This window comes from Ranitomeya imitator, chromosome 6 (genome assembly GCF_032444005.1).
Source record: "Ranitomeya imitator isolate aRanImi1 chromosome 6, aRanImi1.pri, whole genome shotgun sequence".
Classification (NCBI taxonomy): Eukaryota; Metazoa; Chordata; class Amphibia; order Anura; family Dendrobatidae; genus Ranitomeya; species Ranitomeya imitator.
Window position 1 is genome coordinate 470,631,811 of NC_091287.1, and position 22,352 is coordinate 470,654,162.

The window sequence follows — 22,352 nt, forward strand, 5'->3', positions numbered from 1 at the left end:
TATTTAATTTATCCGTGCCCGAACACGCCGCTATGCGCAGTTATGTGAAGGAATCCCTGGAGAAGGGACATATTCGCCCATCGTCATCACCACTGGGAGCAGGGTTCTTCTTTGTAGCCAAGAAGGATGGTTCGCTGAGACCGTGTATTGATTACCGCCTTCTTAATAAGATCACTGTTAAATTTCAGTATCCCTTGCCATTGTTATCTGACTTGTTTGCTCGGATTAAGGGGGCTAGTTGGTTCACTAAGATAGATCTTCGTGGTGCGTATAATCTGGTGAGAATCAGGCAAGGAGATGAATGGAAAACTGCATTCAATACGCCCGAGGGTCATTTTGAGTATCTAGTGATGCCGTTCGGACTTGCCAATGCTCCATCTGTGTTTCAGTCTTTTATGCATGACATCTTCCGTGAGTATCTGGATAAATTCCTGATTGTTTACTTGGATGACATTTTGATCTTCTCAGATGATTGGGAGTCTCATGTGAAGCAGGTCAGAATGGTTTTTCAGGTCCTGCGTGCTAACTCTTTGTTTGTGAAGGGATCAAAGTGTCTCTTCGGTGTGCAGAAAGTTTCATTTTTGGGGTTCATCTTTACCCCTTCTACTATCGAGATGGATCCAGTTAAGGTCCAAGCCATCCAGGATTGGATTCAGCCGACATCTCTGAAAAGTCTGCAAAAGTTCCTGGGCTTTGCTAATTTTTATCGTCGCTTCATCTGTAATTTTTCTAGCATTGCCAAACCATTGACCGATTTGACCAAGAAGGGTGCTGATTTGGTTAATTGGTCTTCTGCTGCTGTGGAAGCTTTTCAGGAGTTGAAGCGTCGTTTTTGTTCTGCCCCTGTGTTGTGTCAGCCAGATGTTTCTCTTCCGTTCCAGGTCTAGGTTGATGCTTCTGAGATTGGAGCAGGGGCGGTTTTGTCACAGAGAGGTTCTGATTGCTCAGTGATGAAACCATGTGCTTTCTTTTCCAGGAAGTTTTCGCCCGCTGAGCGTAATTATGATGTGGGCAATCGAGAGTTGCTGGCCATGAAGTGGGCATTCGAGGAGTGGCGTCATTGGCTTGAAGGAGCTAAGCATCGCGTGGTGGTATTGACTGATCATAAGAACTTGACTTATCTCGAGTCTGCCAAGCGCTTGAATCCTAGACAGGCCCGTTGGTCGTTATTTTTTGCCCGCTTCGACTTTGTGATTTCGTACCTTCCGGGCTCTAAAAATGTGAAGGCGGATGCTCTGTCTAGGAGTTTTGTGCCCGACTCTCCGGGTTTATCTGAGTCAGCGGGTATCCTCAAGGAAGGAGTCATTGTGTCTGCCATCTCCCCTGATTTGCGGCGGGTGCTGCAAAAATTTCAGGCGAATAAACCTGATCGTTGTCCAGCAGAGAAACTGTTCGTCCCTGATAGGTGGACTAATAAACTTATCTCTGAACTTCATTGTTCGGTGTTGGCTGGTCATCCTGGAATCTTTGGTACCAGAGAGTTAGTGGCTAGATCCTTCTGGTGGCCATCTCTGTCACGGGATGTACGTACTTTTGTGCAGTCCTGTGGGATTTGTGCTAGGGCTAAGCCCTGCTGTTCTCGTGCCAGTGGGTTGCTTTTGCCCTTGCCGGTCCCAAAGAGGCCTTGGACACATATTTTGATGGATTTCATTTCTGACCTTCCCGTTTCTCAAAAGATGTCAGTCATTTGGGTGGTCTGTGATCGCTATTCTAAAATGGTCCATCTGGTGCCCTTGGCTAAATTGCCTTCCTCCTCTGATTTGGTACCTTTGTTCTTTCAGCATGTGGTTCGGTTGCATGGCATTCCTGAGAATATTGTTTCTGACAGAGGTTCCCAGTTTGTTTCAAGGTTCTGGCGAGCCTTTTGTGGTAGGATGGGCATTGACCTATCCTTTTCCTCGGCTTTCCATCCTCAGACTAATGGCCAGACCGAACGAACCAATCAGACCTTGGAAACATATCTGAGATGTTTTGTTTCTGCAGACCAGGATGATTGGGTGTCCTTTTTGCCGTTGGCTGAGTTCGCCCTTAATAATCGGGCCAGCTCGGCTACCTTGGTTTCTCCATTTTTTTGCAATTCTGGGTTCCATCCTCGTTTCTCTTCAGGACAGGTTGAGTCTTCGGACTGTCCTGGTGTGGATTCTGTGGTGGATAGGTTGCAGCAGATCTGGACTCAGGTAGTGGACAATTTGATCTTGTCCCAGGAGAAAGCTCAACTTTTCGCTAATCGCAGACGCCGTGTGGGTCCCCGACTTCGTGTTGGGGATCTGGTTTGGTTATCTTCTCGTCATATTCCTATGAAGGTTTCCTCTCCTAAATTAAAACCTCGTTTTATTGGTCCGTATAGGATTTCTGAGGTTCTCAATCCTGTGTCTTTTCGTTTGACCCTCCCAGACTCCTTTTCCATACATAATGTATTCCATAGGTCGTTGTTGCGGAGATACGTGGCACCTATGGTTCCATCTGTTGAGCCTCCTGCCCCGGTTTTGGTGGAGGGGGAATTGGAGTATATTGTGGAGAAGATTTTGGATTCTCGTGTTTCTAGACGGAAACTCCAGTATCTGGTTAAATGGAAGGGTTATGCTCAGGAAGATAATTCCTGGGTTTTTGCCTCTGATGTTCATGCTTCCGATCTTGTTCGTGCCTTTCATGCGGCTCATCCTGGTCGGCCTGGGGGCTCTGGTGAGGGTTCGGTGACCCCTCCTCAAGGGGGGGGTACTGTTGTGAATTCTGTGGCTGAATTCACTCCTGTGGTCACAAGTGGTACTGCAGCTTCTGAGCTTCCTCCCTCAGGTGTTCTGGTGAGCTCGTTAACTGCTTCATTACTTAACTCCGCCTGATGCTGCTATCCTTGCTCCTTGTCAATGTTTCAGTGTTGGATCTGAGCTTCTCCTGATTGTTCCTGTGACCTGCTGCTCTGTATAGCTAAGTGCTTTTTGCTTTTTTGTTGCTTTTTTTTCTGTCCAGCTTGTCTTTTGTTTTGCTGGAAGCTCTGAGACGCAAAGGGTGTACCGCCGTGCCGTTAGTTCGGCACGGTGGGTTTTTTTGCCCTCTTTGCGTGGTTTTGCTTTAGGGTTTTTTGTAGACTGCAAAGTTCGCTTTACTGTCCTCGCTCTGTCCTAGAATATCGGGCCCCACTTTGCTGAATCTATTTCATCCTTACGTTTTGTCTTTTCATCTTACTCACAGTCATTATATGTGGGGGGCTGCCTTTTCCTTTGGGGAATTTCTCTGGGGCAAGTCAGGCCTATTTTTCTATCTTCAGGCTAGCTAGTTTCTTAGGCTGTGCCGAGTTGCCTAGGTAGTTGTTAGGCGCAATCCACAGCCGCTTTTAGTTGTGTTTAGGATAGGATCAGGTGTGCAGTCTACAGAGTTTCCACGTCTCAGAGCTCGTTCTTGTATTTTTGGGTATTTGTCAGATCACTGTGTGCGCTCTGATCGCTAAGCACACTGTGTTTCTGGATTGCCTTCATAACACCTGTCATTAGCAAACATAACAGAGGAGTCAGCGTGTGGAGCAGGAGCTCCTGTAAGGTAACTCCAGACAATGGGGTTATAAGGGCAGACAAGTATCTGCCATTGGAACAGACTGTTGATGCTTGTTCAGTTCCGTGGATGTTAAAGAACTGTTCGGCGGGCGGTCACCCACGGTAACTGGACAAAAAGAAGTCCGGCGTATTTAGGAACCATGATTCAAAGCCGTATACTACGAAGTGCTATGGACTATGTGAGGTCTGTGATGTGTAACATGGCCTACAGAGGTTTATGAGTTGCATAATAAACCACATAGACTGTTTTGTGAGAAAAACGTGCTTTGTGTGCCTTCATCCCATTGCCAAGCAAGTGTCTCCCGACACATGCAATAAGCGCTCTTACAATATACAGCTCTGGCAAAATTTTCAGTTTGTCTGATTATTCTCTTTATAAGTATATTTTTGAGTAAAATGTAAATTGTTCTTTTACTCTATAAACTTCTGACAAGATGGGGGTAGCACGGTGGCTCAGTGGTTAGCACTGCAGCCTTGCAGCGCTGGAGTCCTGGGTTCAAATCCCATCAAGGACAACATCTGCAAGGAGTTTGTATGTTCTCCCTGTGTTTGCGTGGGTTTCCTCCGGGTTTTCCGGTTTACTCCCACATTCCAAAGACATACTAATAGGGAATTTAGATTGTGAGCCCCGTCGAGGACAGCGATGATAATGTGTGCAAAGTGTAAAGCGCTGCGGAATATGTTAGCGCTATATAAAAATAAAGATTATTATTATTATGTCTCCGAATTTCCAGGCCTGTTTCACACATCAGGTTTTCGCTGTCAAGCTGAATCTGGCGAATGTTGAAAAAAAGGGATATGTCGCAGATTGTGAAAAACTGATGCAACGGATCCGTTTTTTCGACGGATCCGACTAGCTGATCCAGCTATTTGGATCCTAAAAAAATCTGAGCATGCGCAGTTTAAAAAAAAAAAAAAAAAAAAGGAATCCGGCACCGCAATCCGGCATTTGACGGATCCGGCGCCCATAGGCTTCCATTCTAGCAAAAAGCCGGAAGCGATGGATCCGGCGCTGTCAAGTTTTTCGCTGCAGACAAAAAAACGTAACTTTGTACGTTTTTTCCAGACGCCGGAAAACCTCTTTTCACTGGATCCGGTGAAAGACGGATGAAACGTGAGGCCATCCGGCACTAATACAAGTCTATGAGAAAAAAACGGATCCAACTATAGCTATCGCTGGATCCGTTTTTTTAAAAAAACCTGATGTGTGAAAGGGGCCTAATAATGCATGGAGTTTGTGCTGTGAAGTCTGATGAAAAATACACACAAGAAAAATGAATGGAGCAATGAAGCAGTACATGATATGTTGCATATTATATTTCTATTGCATCTCCAAAGGCTAAATGTCAAATGTTGAGGATGTTCTTCAGGCGGTTAGGTACCAAAAGATTTACCAACTGTTTAACACTTTTCCTTTACACTAATGGGCCTTTCGCGTTACATTTTGGTAGGTTTCCTTTAACAAAATAGCAGAGTAAGCAACAAAATACATTACATGAATGGTATTGTTGTGTTTTACCTGATAAGCATGATCAGACTGAACAAAGTAAAAGGTGTTGGGAGCTGATCTGCTTAGACGGCCATTCAGTTTGGTCTCTGTCTTGCTGTAAATAGAGTCACAACTTCCAGTACTTGGAAGAAGTATTGTAGAGGGAGGTGATGAAAAAGGTGGAGATACAGGAGGCAGGCTGCATAGTCCTTCCGTGCCAGACTCATTGTTAAGCCTGATCTCCGTATAGTAAAAATCTTCTTCTCCATCACAGTCATCTGATTCTCCAGTCCGCCTGTGGAAAGAAATATGTATGTCAATGTGTCAAAAACATCTATACATTAAAGAGAACCTATCATCTTCCATTAGTAATGGTACATTTAAAACCTTTTTTTCAAACGACCATTCAAAATTGCAGAGAAAATTGGTCTTCTCGAAGGTGGTTCTACCAAAGCTAACATAAGAAGGGTATAAGGTAGGGGTCCCCAACCTGTGGCTTGGAAGCCACATATGTCTCGCGGTCTCATGAATTGTGTCTCGCGGCTGTCTGCCGCTTTGGTGCATTAGGCCAAAGTCTAGAAAACAGGTATGTGGAGCACATCTAAAATGTTGAGTTTTGTGAGTAGCCCTGCACAGAAGAGCAGATCTGGATGCACATACACTGTACTAGTCTCAGGGATTAGAGATTATTTAAATATAATATGCTGGAGACGGGATGATACTACCTGTCTGAGGAGGTGTTCAAAGCTGGATTCAACAGTGTGTTGGGCGTACATGATGGGAGAATACTGAATGGGGGTATTGTGAGAACCCTTGGATCTTGCTATATTTCTGTAGAAAAGCTTTGGTTCTCATTATACTTGCAATGGAGGCTTTGGTTGCCACTACTGTGAGGGGGCGAGAGATTGATGTTGATGGTGACCCCCTCTCAGAGCTGAATGTGGTCTCAAGATCAGAAAGGTTTGAGACCCCTGGTGTAAGGTATAGGTCAGGGCTAGTCTACTCAAAGAAGTTTCACTAAAATAAGTTGTTATACCTAATGTCCACAGCTGTATTAACTACCCAAATAGTCAGCACTTTGAACAGCCCTAATCCTTCCCAGTTTCTTTTTTAACAAGAAAAGGAGAGCTGTCATGTCTCCTGATTAATACAAGCTCCTCTATAAAAATTAAAAAGGTTTATTCTTGGTATTCCTAAATAAATTTTGCATCAAACGCAAAAGAAACAGAGTTGACAGATCCTCTTCCAACATACATTACTAGAATAAAGGATCACGTTGGGCCAGCTAAACTAAAACTGTCTAGCTTTTAGACACTGCACACTTACATTAGACTCTCTTAGGCTGTGTGCACACGTTGCTGATTTTTTTGCCGTTTTTTCGCGTATTTTCTGCGATAAAAACGCTATAAAACCGCAAAAAAAAACCAGCATACAATATGCATCCCATCATTTAGAATGAATTCCGCATGTTTTGTGCACATGATGCGTTTTTTTCCGTGAAAAAAACGAATCGCGGTAAAAAAATGCAGCATGTTCATTAATTTTGCCGATTTCCCACTATAAAATGCATTGGGAAATGTCTGGAAAAAAACGCGGCAAAAACGCACAAAAAACGCATGCAGATTTCATGCAGAAAATTTCAGGTTTTTCTCAGGAATTTTTTTCAAGAAATCCTGAACGTGTGCACATAGCCTTAGGGCTCTTGGAGACAACTGTGAGGCTATGTGCACACGTTCAGGATTTCTTGCAGAAAATTCCTGAGAAAAACCTGAAATTTTCTGCAAGAAATCTGCATGCGTTTTTTGCTAGTTTTTGCCGCGTTTTTTTCCGGACATTTCCCAATGCATTTTATAGTGGGACATCCGCAAAAAAACCCCGCAAAATTAATGAACATGCTGCGTTTTTTACCGTGATGCGTTTTTTCACGGAAAAAAACGCATCATGTGCACAAAACATGCGGAATTCATTCTAAATGATGGGATGCATATTGTATGCTGTTCTTTTGTGGTTTTATAGTGTTTTTATAGTGAAAAAAACGCAAAAAATCAGCAACGTGTGCATCCCATTACAGTAATGAATATGCTGCTCCACCCCTATGGGAGGTGGAGCCGCATATTCATGACTGTAATCGGCGGCCCCACGTGACCGCATACAGGAGAAGATGCGGCGAGGACAGGACACTGCAAGGGAGCCGGGTGAGTATTTTATTAACAGCGGGCGGGCGGGTGCCCAGGGGGTGGGAGGGGGGTGGGGACAGGGATCTTTATTTTAAACACGAGAAAAACAAAAAAAAAAGGATTATTCATATCTTCTCTCCAGCGAACGCTGCTGGAAAGAAGATATGAATCGCGGCTTCAGCACCATGTGGGGGGGACAGCGCTTACTGTAGCGCTGTCTCCTGCACGGCACACGGACTGCACACGGACAACGTCCGTGTGCGGTACGTGTTTTACACGGACCCATTGACTTTAATGGGTCCGTGTAATCCGTGCGCTCCCACGAACACTGACATGTCTCCGTGTTTTGCACACAGACACACGGTCCGTGAAAACACGCTGACATGTGCAGTGACACATTGATTTCAATGTGTCTACGTGAGTCAGTGTCTCCGGTACGTGAGGAAACTGTCACCTCACGTACCGGAACCACTGACGTGTGAAACCGGCCTTAGGTAGCATGCTATTTGGTGACATTTTGGCACATGGTTTTGGATCATAAGCCATTCCCCATTCCCTGAAAAATCAAGTCCACTTTCCACTAGCCCACAGACAAAATCGTGTCCACGCTCCACTAGCCCACAACGTCTTGTAAAGTGAGCCATAAAAAGTGTGTAAAAGACAAAATACATGTGGTGTGATGAAAGTAAGACAGTTTTTTTGAGTTTTGAAGACTTGTGTAGTTGACCTTTCTGCTTCTTTTCAAATAGCGCCTCTCCTCTCCCACCCAGCCATAGAAATTGTAAAAAAAGCAACATTTAGTTAAAAAAAAAGTGCAAGAATCCTGTATTTGCTATTCATGTTCCAGCTCCCGGTCAGGACTCATGTTTTATATGCATTTAGCAGAATAGACCACTGCCCCTTCTGATGTGGGGAGGGGGCTGGGGGTTGGGCATGGATGGCATACCTAGCAGATAATCCTCAATGTTGTTAGTGGCACTCGTCTTCGTAACCATCACAGTATTTGATTATCAGTAATCACATCTGTGGAATTATCCTTCCCATACATGCAACTCTCGATTTCCAAATGACCCTGAAGATATAGTCCTTGTTATTAACGCTGTGAACCAGTGATTACATAGAACATCAGACTAAATTACCCAAGATGAATGGTCCTGATGTGCTTCTTGATTCCCGCTGCAGTGCTCAGTATTTTCCCACATTTCTTCCAAAGACATTTGAACATCACTTTCATGGAGTTCTACAGAAAAGTGTTGAACAAAGGGAAAGACTATTAGAACATTAAATGTTACACATATCATTTTTACAACCCTAAAAAAGAAAATATAAAGTATAAAATACATCTTGTTAGCAACCCTCAATATTATATATTGTTATTTAGCCACGAAAAATTGCTACAGCAGTACCGTATATGTGATGCAAATAGGGGGAAAATTTGCCATGATAAATTCTCAATACAAACAGTAAAAAGACATGTGACCAGAAGACATTGATTTTGCCTCCTCTCCTATCCTGTGACCTCAGATTAGATTTTTTTTTCCTGGGGGACAGTTTACAGCAGTAGCGACCCTTCCCTGCTCTTTTAGTAACCTATGGTCAAAAGTAAGTTAGCGCAGCGATTTCTCAGCTATTTTAAACACTTCAGGCTGTAAAAAGCAGGTGTACCCTCGCTATCTGCACATAGCATTGCAGTAGGATGAGTTGCAAGATCTTGGTCTCTATCTGGTGCTGTCATTGAATGCCATTTTTCCAATTTCTCACCCCATCAAACTATCTGACCTGTTAGAGATGCATCCACCAAATGTAAAAATCTAGGAGGAACACAGCTGAGCTGTGACGTGAATGGACATGCATGGCAGAGAACAAGACTGGGGGAAAGGAAAGCAGTATCTGCACCAGAACGAAGGTAGATGCTTCATGAACCACAGATGTAGCAGTCATCAATGTGACAGTTGTCAAGCTATGTTAATAGTATGTCTAAGGCTATGTGCACACGTTGCAGATTGTATGCATTTTTGCCGCAAAATCGTGGCGAAAACGCATATACAACACAGCCCATTGAATTCAATGGGATTCCGCAATGCTGTGCTAATGCTGCATATTTATCCGCGGCGGAATCGCATCGCGGTAAAATACGCAGCATGCTCATTCTTTGTGTGATTCAGCACACTTAGGAATGCATTGATCCGCTTACTTTCCACATGTGGCTATGCCCACCATGCGGGAAGTAAGCGGATCATGTGCGGATGGTACCCGGGTGTGGAGGAGAGGAGACTGTCCGTCCTCCAGGCCCTGGGTACCATATCCGTTAAAAAAAAAAAAATTAAAATAAAAAATAGTTATATACTCACCTTCCGGCGGCCCCTGAATCCAGCCCAGGCCTTAGCGATGCTCCCGGCAGCTCCCGTTCCCAGTAATGCCTTGCGACAATGACCTGTGATGACGTAGCGGTCTCGCATGATGCTTCGTCATCTGGGGTCATTGTCGCGAGGCATCACTGGGAACAGGAGCTGCCGAGAGCATCGCGAGGAGCGGGAAGACTGCCAAGAACGCCGGAAGGTGATAATATCACGACTTTTTATTTTTTTATTATTTTTAACATTATATCTTTTTACTATTGATGCTGCACAGGCCGCATCAATAGTAAGAAGTTGGTCACACTTATCAAACACTATGTTTGACAAGTGTGACCAACCTGTCAGTCAGTTTTCCAAGCGATGCTACAGATCTCTTGGAAAACGCTAGCATTCTGCAAGCTAATTACGCTTGCAAAACGCTAGTGTATAGCGGGAATACGCATGCCAATTCTGCATGCGAGATACCCGAGGCATGAAGTTGCAGAATTGCTGCAGAAATTTCCGTGGCAATTCTGCAACTTGTGCACATAGCCTAAAGCACACATGTCAAACTCTGGCACTTGGGCCAAATCTGGCCCTCAGTGTGATTATATTTGGCACACGATGCTGAGGACTATTTTGGGCCATTATACTATATGGAGGACTATCAGTGGCCCATTATACTGCATGGAAGACTATGCAGGGCCCATTATACTGCATGGAGCACTATGCGGGGCCCATTATTCTGCATGGAGGACTATGTGGGGTCCATTATACTGTATGGAGGACTATGTGTGCCCCATTATCCTGTAAGGAGGACTATATGGGGCCCATTATTTTGTATGGAGGACTATGTGGGCCCGTTATTCTGTATGGAGGACCATGTGGGGCTCATTATTCTGTATGTAAGACTCAGCAGGGCCAATTATCCTGTATGGAGGACTATGTGGGGCTCATTTTGCTGTGTAGAGGTCTGTTTGGGGCCCATTATACTGTGTGGAAGTCTGTGTGGGTCTCATTATACCGTATTGAGGACTATGTGGGACCTATTATTCTGTGTGTGGTCTTTGTGAGGATCACAGTTGGGGCATTACACTGTGATGGGTCACCTTACTTTGCTAGGGGGTAAAGTAGGGTCATCATACTGTGTATGGAGGGTACTATGGAGGAATTCACTGTGGGGGTATCATAATACGTTTGGGAGGCACTTTTGTTGGCATCATACTCTATAATTTGTATTATTTATCAATTCAAGTTTTTTACCTTTTGTTATTAAATATTTAAATTAGGCCATTGGGCCATATTTGTTTTACTGCTTTTACATAGCACATTATACTATTCCCGTATACTCCATTTATGATTATGTTCTAATTTTATTCTAAGATCTATTAATTAAAATATACTTTGTTCGTGGGACAACCTCTTTAAGTTTGTTTCCATATGAAAAGTTTCATCATTATATTTGATGATAAGGGAAGGTTTCCTCAATTATAGACATTTTTTATTAAATATCAAGGTTAGCCCGCAACTTTGTCCAAGTTTTTAATTTTGGCCCTCTTTGTATTTGAGTTAGACATCCCTGGTCTAAAGGGTAAAGTTTCTTCTTGTGGAGAACCAAAAGTTGACATAGGGTGAACAGGAGCGCTAGTAGTACCTAATAGAAGAAGCAATTCTACTAGTCAATATTGACTTTTTAAAGGGCATTGCCACATGTCACAATCAAAACCAAAAGCTCCATTTGTAGACACATGTTTTGAGGGTTTTGCCCTTTTCGTTGCAAAGGAGGATAACTGTTTGGCTGTGTGAGAGGTCTTTGACATGGGATCTTATTGCGGAGAACACCAATTTGGTGTAGGAAGACTTCACTTAGAGCCACTGTCAAAGGCCTCTCATCCAGCCAAACCAGTTCTTCTTCTTTGCACTGATGATGCGTAAAAACCCTGAAACATGTGTCTGCAATTGCACTTGTTGGTTTGGCTTCTTATCCTAAGTCATGTAGTAAGACACTTTAAAGAATCAAAATGGACTTTTAGGATGTCTTCCTCCAAAGAGTAGCACGAGAGATCCAGTCCTCTTCCTCTCTGAAGAGGTTATTGCATATGTTAATAATATAGTGTGCAAATGACAAAAAGCCAGGGGACCTAAAGGGTAAAGATACTCATTGTAGAGAGCGCCACAGTGGCATGCATAAGTTCTGCAGCCAGTCACAGCGCTCAGCTAAGGAAGATGAAACGAGCTGCCGAGCTCAGTGATTGGCTACAATGGTGATTCACACTGTTGATATGATGTCACCTCTGCTACCCAAGCACCAAGACCCGAACAGTGGCAGGGAACCAACACTGAATTCAGGGAGGGTGAGTAACTGCTCTTTTTATTGTTTTAATTATATTGTCTGCATTTTACTGTTTAATGAAAGCTAAGAAAATGTATTCTTCTGTAAAAACAGAAACATGGATTACAAATGCATCCAGCACAATAAAAAAAAAACCTCTGAAAAAAAAAACAGTAAATTTTTCACAAATGACAAAAAAAAAATGATGTGAAAATTCCAAACTGCTTTTACACTCCCTCCCTATAGCTCCCTTAGGTAACATCTTGACCTGTAGACTCCAGCAGTCTAACATTTCCTTTAAGTACATGACAAAAGTTCAACCCTTAGAAGCCTGCTGTACTGTATTATGTATTATATATTATATATCTTACGTCCTTGCGACATATTTATCAATCGAAATGCGACAGAATTCTGATGTAATTTTCGCAATATTGTTAATGTGTTTTAGACCCTTTTTACAATTTGTCTGCCTGGGGGCCATGGTCTCTCTGAAAAGGGGCATGGTATTATAGGCACCAAAAGTGCAAAAAAGGCAAAAACAATGCAGAATGTATTTCTGCAAAGTAAGTGAAATAATAGGTGGTGTAAATGTACACTAAACAGATTTATCAAATAGCATGAGCCACTTTGAGAAATATGGTGCTTTTTAGTCTAAGAATTAGACAGTTTTGATAAATATGCCCCATTGTCTCTTAAAAATAAAAATAGATTTGAACTGCATACAAATCTGATAATTTAATATTACCAATTTACGGACCATGGGTAACATGGGTTCCTTTGTTCAGTGAGATGTTCTTCACAATTGCTAAAGGCTGAGAGCAGATTCGTGGCACAACATTGCGCTGTATGTTAGTCTAACCAGCTGAGACATCAGACACAAGGAATGATGCCGATCTCCAGAAAGTGACTAACCTAAGATGACAGAACAAATCCCACAGGACAGATTGTGCCCACTAGTCACTTGTCTGCAATCTGGAATGGATGTGGCTGTATTGTAGGAACTGTAGCAGCCTTATTTTATTAATAGATAGGCAGAGATGGCCAGACAGACATATGGACAGACGACTGGGATTTATAGTTCCTGCACTGTATATATAAGACTTGTCGCACCAGCAATAAGACAATGATAAACGGTCTGAGGAGCACAGGAAAGAGACACAGACGAGAGATGGGGTTAAACCACAACGCGTTTCGACGGAGGACCCGTCTTCATCAGGTATATTGTTGCACCAGCAGACATTTTGAACAAAAGATGACAATTACTCTTTGCATAGATAAAAGATCATTATTAATCCCCCATAGATATATAAAAGCAGGACAATATGAGGCTCCGCACAAATATTGCTATTTTAGTGTAAGGTTCATACCACCTGCATACAAAAAGATTTGAGTAAAGTAGGCACACCTTTCTTTTTCTTGGAACAGGATCTTCAAAAAATAAGTTCCCAGAGTCCATTTCATCGGCGGTGTCATCAGGATGAAGCATACATCGATAGTGCTTGAAGTTATCGGCAGATAATGGTGGAGATGGTGTTGAGGAATTAGAATAGTCACTTGTATTCCAGCTCCAGTATCCGCTACTGCTAGAACTGGAAGGACCGTAGCCGGAGTCTTTCCAAGATTCGTTTCCATCTGTCGAGTAAAAGTGCAAGTATATAATCCTGACATGATCGTACTCTGAAGGCCTCTTAGGGCGCGTGTCCACTGTCCGGATTGACGGCACTTTGGACGGAGTGGAAACCCCGCTCCGCCCAAAGCGCTGCCCCCTTTTGTACGCGCGGTGATTCTGGATGTGTTCAATGCACACATCCGGAATCGACGCACCCCCTACATAGGACCCTGTTATTTACCTTGCGGCGACGGAGCGTTCTAAAAAGACTCGCATGTCTGGAAACGCAGGGCCGCCAGATGCGTGTTCGCACGCATAGTGGAGACGGGATTTCATAAAATCCCCTCCACTATGCTGTAACATCTGGACGCTGCGATTGTACGCAGCATTCAATCCACAGCTAATCCGGATGTAATCCGGCCCGTGGACACATAGCCTTATTCTGTAACCATGCCACCTACAATCTAGCTATACCTAAAAACATTTAATAAAGGAAAAATAAACACGTAAACAAATAAAGGACATGAACATAATTTCTACCAATTTTTGCAGAATTTCTACCAATTTTTGTTGCTAGTAAGTAGGGGCTTGCATAAAAATCCTGCGTCCCCACGATGAAGGTCCAAATTTGGTACTCCATTGGCCCCTCATAGCTATGACCACAACCCATCAGGTACCTGTGATCACGTCTCTGGGACACAATGGAGGTGTGTAACCATGTAAATGATAGTCATTGTTCACCACAGCATTTAAAGGGGTGAATCTACTGCAATCAGAGTTAGCTCCGATTGCAGCAGTTACCAACACATGTCTACTGTGTCTTATACCAGACAGCTATCAGGTATGGAGCAGGCTCAGCGTGTGAGCCCACTTGATACAGCTACTCACAACTTCTGCCGTACATATAGATGTTGGGAGATGTAGGTAGAGGAAGGGCAGAGGGCAGCACCATTGGGCACTCGTCCCACCAACTCAAAGTAGCTGTGATCTGCCACTATTGGCGGTATCCGTTGGAAAGGTAATAATTGCAAGTTGTTGAGAGTCCACTGGGACTTCCACAAATTGTCAGACTCCTTATTTGTAGAATTGCAGCTTGAAGGATTTGAAATGCCCCCTTTTTCTCTATTCACAGGTTATGGCACTAACAGTGCTGAGTCGTCTGTTCCTGCCTTTGCAATAGACTTTGAATAGAGTGGCCCCATGCACGCACAACTGCCCCTCGAGTAAAGGCCCCGTCACACATAGCGACGCTAAAGCGATCCCGACAACGATACGACCTGTCAGGGATCGTTGCTGCGTCGCTATGTGGTCGCTGGTGAGATGTCAAACAGTGAGATCTCCCCAACGACGCAGCAGCGATGCGGCGACCTGTAGCGACCTGTACAACGATGCTATTTCATGACGATTCAATGGGACGTCCTGTCAACGAGGTCGTTGGTAAGGTGTCAAACACAGCGATGTGTGCTACCCAGCGGGACCTCAACGATCAAAAAAAGGTCCAGGCCATTCCGACACGACCAGCGATCTCACAGCAGGGGCCTGATCGCTGGTACGTGTCACACATAGCGAGATCGCTACTGAGGTCGCTGTTGCGTCACAAAACTTGTGACTCAGCAGCGATCTCGCTAGCGATCTCACTATGTGTGACGGGGGCTTAAAGCTCCTTCAATCTACAGTATTGTGGACTGGGGGTAGACTGGAAGCTGTGGGGCTTAATTTTGCCAATCAGTGGCTGGACACCCCATTGATCTTGGATTAGTCGCCTATCCAGTGAATGTATGCTAATGAATGAGGGTTGGCTTGTAGATTACAACCACAGAGAGATGCAAGTCTGCATAAAAGCCATAGCAATTAAATCATTTAAATGTTTTTAAATCATGACCATAGGGCGGCACGGTGGCGCAGTGGTTAGCACAGCAGCCTTGCAGCGCTGGAGTCCTGGGTTCAAGCCCCACTAAGGACATCTGCAAAGAGTTTGTATGTTCTCTCCGTGTTTGCGTGGGTTTCCTCCGGGTTCTCCGGTTTCCTCCCACATTCCAAAGACATACTGACAGGGAATTTAGATTGTGAGCCCCAATGATAATGTGTGTAAAGCGCTGCGGAATATGTTAGCGCTATATAAAGATTATTATTATTATTATTGGAACGATTGCTTATTGCACGTACTGTATAGTAATTACTGACTTTCTGACTAATAATTATATTCAATATTGTATTCAAACAAGCAACACTCGCTTTTAATTCTGCTCTCACCTCTGCTAAACAGGCCTACTTCACAACCCTCATGTCTTCCCTATCCTACAACCCCAAACAGTTATTCAAAACCTTTAACTCCCTCCTCCGCCCCCCACTGCCCCCTCTAACCTCCCTCATCTCTGCTGAGGACTTTGCCACACACTTTAAAAATAAGATCGACCAGACAAGGCAAATATTCATTGTTCAACCACAACAAACCCCTTTGTATACCAGACCAATGCCCAAACCCCATAACCTCCCTATCCAACATCACTGAAGGGGGGCTTAATTGTCTCCTCTCCAAATCGCACCTCACCACCTGTGCGCTCGACCCCATCCCACCTCCTCCCCAACCTCACCACCACACTTATCCCATCCCTAACCCACCTCTTCAACCTATCACTAACTTCTGGCACCTTCCCTTCTGCTTTCAAACATGCCACAATCACGCCTATCCTTAAAAAGCCAACCCTCGATCCAACTGCTATGTCCAGCTATCGCCCAATATCGCTGCTCCCATTCGCTTCCAAACTCCTGGAGCAGCACGTCCACGCTGAACTTTCCTCCCACCTCTCATCTAACTTGCTCTTTGACAATCTACAATCTGTTTTCCGTCCCCGTCACTCAACTGAGACAGCCCTGAAAAAATCACTAACGACCTACTTACCGCCAAAGCTACTTGACAATACTTTGTACTCCTCCTTCTAGACCTGTCCTCTGCTTTCGACACAGTTGACCACTGCCTCCTACTACAGATCCTCTCCTCCTTTGGCATCAAAGACCTCGCCCTATCCTGGATCTCCTTGTACCTTTCCAACCACACATTCAGCGTCTCCCACTCCCACACTACCTCCTCATCCCACCCTCTCTCTGTTGGAGTCCCCCAAGGCTCTGTTCTAGGACCCCTACTCTTCTCAATCTATACACTTGGCCTGGGACAACTCATAGAGTCCCATGGACTCCAGTACCACCTCTATGCTGATGACACGCATATCTACCTCTCTGGCCCAGACGTCACCGCTCTGCTGTCCAGAATCCAAGAGTGCCTATCAGCCATATCTTCCTTCTTCTCCTCTTGCTTCCTCAAACTCAATGTGGACAAATCTGAACTCAGTAGAAAGTATAATATCTGATAATCCAAATTAGTATTAAACCAAGAAAAACAAAGAAAACTAATCTATCCAATAAACTTTATTAAACAAAATAAGGATAAAAGACTGACACAACACCCAGACCCCTCTAAATGGGGGTGGGTCAATTAAAAAACCTGGCCCAAAAAGATTATAAAGGGCAAAGGGTGGGAGGGACAACGGGGCCGATAGCAAAAACCCTACACGTCCCTACAAATATTCCCTGCCTGTCTGCGGAGGTTGGCACCCTCTTGGACGCAATATGGCGCCCCCGCTCACCGTCGACTCACCCTTAAGGCCCTATAAGTCCCTCTACATGTATAAAGATACTATACCACAAACAACACCCAATACATGGCCTAACCAAACTCGGGACCAAAAAAAGAGAAAAAACACCAGGTAGTGATTCACCAGTAAAGACAAACGGTCTGACCGTACCAATCCCTAATGCTAAAGTATAACGCCTGAAACTAAGGCTAATACACCCTAAGGAGTCCCTAACCGAGTCTCCCTACCTGTCAGCGGAGGTTGGCACCCTCTTGAACGCAAATGGCGCCCCCGCTCCTCGGCGGCTGCCCCTATTAACCCTGGCTGAATCCCTAAAAGAAGATATATCGGGATACTAAATACGGGTGGTGCCTTAGGGGCTATACTAGTGACCCAGATAAATAGGTCCCTATAGCTCGGTCAGACCCTAAAGATAAAGCAAATAGCAACAATACTTAAACCAATGCTTGCACGGCAATAGGAAAGATGTATATAACAGCTTAACGAATACAACTATATTATGATCACAGTTGGTAAAGTACTCGTATGCAAATACAATGGTTGCGGGGAAAAAAAAAAAAAAAAAAAACCACACAACTGGTGAAAAACATATAAACTTAAAAGGCCTGAAACACTTATCTGTGTTCAGGTCTCGCCTCTACGCGTTTCCCCCCCATGATGTGGTTCCTCAGGAGGCATATGGGAAAAAAAGATACTGTGTGAATAGATCACATCAGAGATACATGTTGTGCCTGGTTGCAGCCTGCCAGTATCTCTTTTTCCCATATGCCTCCTGAGGAACCACATCATGGGGGGGAAACGCGTAGAGGCGAGACCTGAACACAGATAAGTGTTTCAGGCCTTTTAAGTTTATATGTTTTTCACCAGTTGTGTGTTTTTTTTTTTTTTTGTTTTTTTTTTCCCCCGCAACCATTGTATTTGCATACGAGTACTTTACCAACTGTGATCATAATATAGTTGTATTCGTTAAGCTGTTATATACATCTTTCCTATTGCCGTGCAAGCATTGGTTTAAGTATTGTTGCTATTTGCTTTATCTTTAGGGTCTGACCGAGCTATAGGGACCTATTTATCTGGGTCACTAGTATAGCCCCTAAGGCACCACCCGTATTTAGTATCCCGATATATCTTCTTTTAGGGATTCAGCCAGGGTTAATAGGGGCAGCCGCCGAGGAGCGGGGGCGCCATTTGCTTTCAAGAGGGTGCCAACCTCCGCTGACAGGTAGGGAGACTCGGTTAGGGACTCCTTAGGGTGTATTAGCCTTAGTTTCAGGCGTTATACTTTAGCATTAGGGATTGGTACGGTCAGACCGTTTGTCTTTACTGGTGAATCACTACCTGGTGTTTTTTCTCTTTTTTTGGTCCCGAGTTTGGTTAGGCCATGTATTGGGTGTTGTTTGTGGTATAGTATCTTTATACATGTAGAGGGACTTATAGGGCCTTAAGGGTGAGTCGACGGTGAGCGGGGGCGCCATATTGCGTCCAAGAGGGTGCCAACCTCCGCAGACAGGCAGGGAATATTTGTAGGGACGTGTAGGGTTTTTGCTATCGGCCCCGTTGTCCCTCCCACCCTTTGCCCTTTATAATCTTTTTGGGCCAGGTTTTTTAATTGACCCACCCCCATTTAGAGGGGTCTGGGTGTTGTGTCAGTCTTTTATCCTTATTTTGTTTAATAAAGTTTATTGGATAGATTAGTTTTCTTTGTTTTTCTTGCTTCAAATCTGAACTCATCATCTTTCCTCCATCACATAGATCTTCCTTACCTGACCTATCTATCGCAATCAATGACATCATGCTTTCCCCCGTACCGGAAGTCCGCTGCCTCGGAGTAACCTTCAACTCTACCCTGTCCTTCAAACCGCACATCCAAGCTCTGTCCACTTCCTGTCGCCTCCAGCTCAAAAATATCTCCAGAATCCATCCTTTCCTCAACAGTCAATCTACTAAAATGCTTGTGCATGCCCTCATCATCTCCCGCCTTGACTACTGCAACGTCCTTTTCTGTGGCCTCCCTGCTAACACCCTTGCACCTCTCCAGTCCATCCTTAACTCTTCTGCCCGACTAATTCATCTCTCTCCTCGCTACTCCTCCCAAGACCTCCTTCTCTCCTCCACACTTATTCGCTCCTCATCCAATCACCTCCAAGACTTCTCCCGAATATCCCCATCCTCTGGAATTCTCTGCCCCAACACGTCCGACTATCAACCACATTCGGATCCTTCAGACAGAACCTGAAAACCCATCTCTTCAGGAAAGCCTACAGCCTGCACTGACCCCGCTGCCTCCTCATCACTACCGAAGCTACCGCCTCACCAACACCGGAGCTCCTGAAACCCTCAACCTATTGTCTCCATCCTCACCATCCTGTAGAATGTAAGCCCGCAAGGGCAGGGTCCTCGCCCCTCTGTATCAGTCTGTCATTGTTAGTTTGTTTACTGTAAGTGATATCTGTAACTTGTATGTAACCCATTCTCATGTACAGCACCATGGAATCAATGGTGGTATATAAATAAATAATAATAATTTAATGCAAATAATTGGCCACTTTACCAGTAAATCGAATGGGTGGACTGCGAACCAAAGGGCTAGTAGAAAGACTGGTCAGAACCATGGCAGCCGTCACCTTATCCATATCTAACTCATCTTCATATTTCCTGGAAGACAATGAAGAACATGGATTATTTGCTTTGTTTATTATACTTGATTAGTTGCTCTAAAGGAGTAAAGAAACATTCTCACACAAAGTCACTGACCGCATAGTTATTTGGTCCTTTAACCCCTTTACCCCCAAGGGTGGTTTGCACGTTAATGACCAGGCCAATTTTTACAATTCTGACCACTGTCCCTTTATGAGGTTATAACTCCGAAACGCTTCAACGGATCCTGGTGATTCTGACATTGTTTTCTCGTGACATATTGTACTTCATGATACTGGTAAAATTTCTTTGATAGTACCTGCGTTTATTTGTGAAAAAAACGGAAATTTGGCGAAAATTTTGAAAATTTCGCAATTTTCAAACTTTGAATTTTTATGCAATTAAATCACAGAGATATGTCACACAAAATACTTAATAAGTAACATTTCCCACATGTCTCCTTTACATCAGCATAATTTTGGAACCAATTTTTTTTTTTGTTAGGGAGTTATAAGGGTTAAAAGTTGACCAGCAATTTCTCATTTTTACAACACCATTTTTTTTTAGGGACCACGTCTCATTTGAAGTCATTTTGAGGGGTCTATATGATAGAAAATGCCCAAGTGTGACACCATTCTAAAAACTGCACCCCTCAAGGTGCTCAAAACCACATTCAAGAAGTTTATTAACCCTTCAGGTGTTTAATAGGAATTTTTGGAATGTTTAAATAAAAATGAACATTTAACTTTTTTACACAAAAAATTTACTTCAGCTCCAATTTGTTTTATTTTACCAAGGGTAACAGGAGAAATTGGACCCAAAATGTTGTTGTCCAATTTGTCCTGAGTACGCTGATACCCCATATGTGGCAGTAAACCACTGTTTGGGCGCATGGGAGAGCTCGGAAGGGAAGGAGCGCTATTTGACTTTTCAATGCAAAATTGACAGGAATTGAGATGGGACGCCATGTTGCGTTTGGAGAGCCACTGATGTGCCTAAACATTGAAACCCCCCACAAGTGACACCATTTTGGAAAGTAGACCCCCTAAGGAACTTATCTGGATGTGTGGTGAGCACTTTGACCCACCAAGTGCTTCACAGAAGTTTATAATGCAGAACCGTAAAAATAAAAAATCATATTTTTTCACAAAAATTATATTTTTGCCCCCAATTTTTTATTTTTCCAAGGGTAAGAGAAGAAATTGGACCTCAAAAGTTGTTGTCCAATTTGTCCCGAGTACGCTGATACCCCATATGTGGCAGTAAACCACTGTTTGGGCGCATGGGAGAGCTCGGAAGGGAAGGAGCGCCGTTTGACTTTTCAATGCAAAATTGACAGAAATTGAGATGGGACGCCATGTTGCGTTTGGAGAGCCACTGATGTGCCTAAACATTGAAACCCCCCACAAGTGACACCATTTTGGAAAGTAGACCCCCTAAGGAACTTATCTAGAGGTGTGGTGAGCACTTTGACCCACCAAGTGCTTCACAGAAGTTTATAATGCAGAACCGTAAAAATAAAAAATCATATTTTTTCACAAAAATTATATTTTTGCCCCCAATTTTTTATTTTTCCAAGGGTAAGAGAAGAAATTGGACCTCAAAAGTTGTTGTCCAATTTGTCCCGAGTACGCTGATACCCCATATGTGGCAGTAAACCACTGTTTGGGCGCATGGGAGAGCTCGGAAGGGAAGGAGCGCCGTTTGACTTTTCAATGCAAAATTGACAGGAATTGAGATGGGACGCCATGTTGCGTTTGGAGAGCCACTGATGTGCCTAAACATTGAAACCCCCCACAAGTGACACCATTTTGGAAAGTAGACCCCCTAAGGAACTTATCTGGATGTGTGGTGAGCACTTTGACCCACCAAGGGCTTCACAGAAGTTTATAATGCAGAGCCATAAAAATAAAACAAAATTTTTTTCCCACAAAAATTATTTTTTAGCCCCCAGTTTTGTATTTTCCCTAGGGTAACAGGAGAAATTGGACCCCAAAAGTTGTTGTCCAATTTGTCCTGAGTACGCTGATACCCCATATGTGGGGGGGAACCACCGTTTGGGCGCATGGGAGGGTTCGGAAGGGAAGGAGCGCCATTTGGAATGCAGACTTAGATGGAATGGTCTGCAGGCGTCACATTGCGTTTGCAGAGCCCCTAATGTACCTAAACAGTAGAAACCCCCCACAAGTGACACCATTTTGGAAAGTAGACCCCCTAAGGAACTCATCTTGATGTGTTGTGAGAGCTTTGAACCCCCAAGTATTTCACTACAGTTTATAACGCAGAGCCATGCAAATAAAAAATATTTTTTTTTCCACAAAAATTATATTTTAGCCCCCAGTTTTGTATTTTTCCAAGGTTAGCAGGAGAAATTGGACCCTAAATGTTGTTGTCCAATTTGTCCTGAGTACGCTGATACCCGATATGTGGGGGGGAACCACCGTTTGGGCGCATGGGAGGGCTCGGAAGGGAAGGAGCATCATTTGGAATGCAGACTTAGATGGATTGGTCTGCAGGCGTCACATTGCGTTTGCAGAGCCCCTAATGTACCTAAACAGTAGAAACCCCCCA

The 22,352-nt window shown here is 43.9% G+C and overlaps 1 protein-coding gene across 1 annotated transcript in view; it reads right to left on the reverse strand.

Moving 5' to 3' along the window:
• The window catches only part of ZNF704 (zinc finger protein 704), a 157,756-nt gene that overhangs the window by 42,939 nt on the left and 92,465 nt on the right, over positions 1-22,352 (reverse strand). The window contains exons 3-6 of the mRNA XM_069728973.1: positions 19,696-19,799; positions 13,288-13,514; positions 8,354-8,454; positions 5,068-5,332 (exon numbers count right to left, since the gene is read on the reverse strand). Coding sequence (XP_069585074.1) covers positions 5,068-5,332; positions 8,354-8,454; positions 13,288-13,514; positions 19,696-19,799 — 697 coding nt within the window. The remainder of the gene's footprint in view (positions 1-5,067; positions 5,333-8,353; positions 8,455-13,287; positions 13,515-19,695; positions 19,800-22,352) is intronic.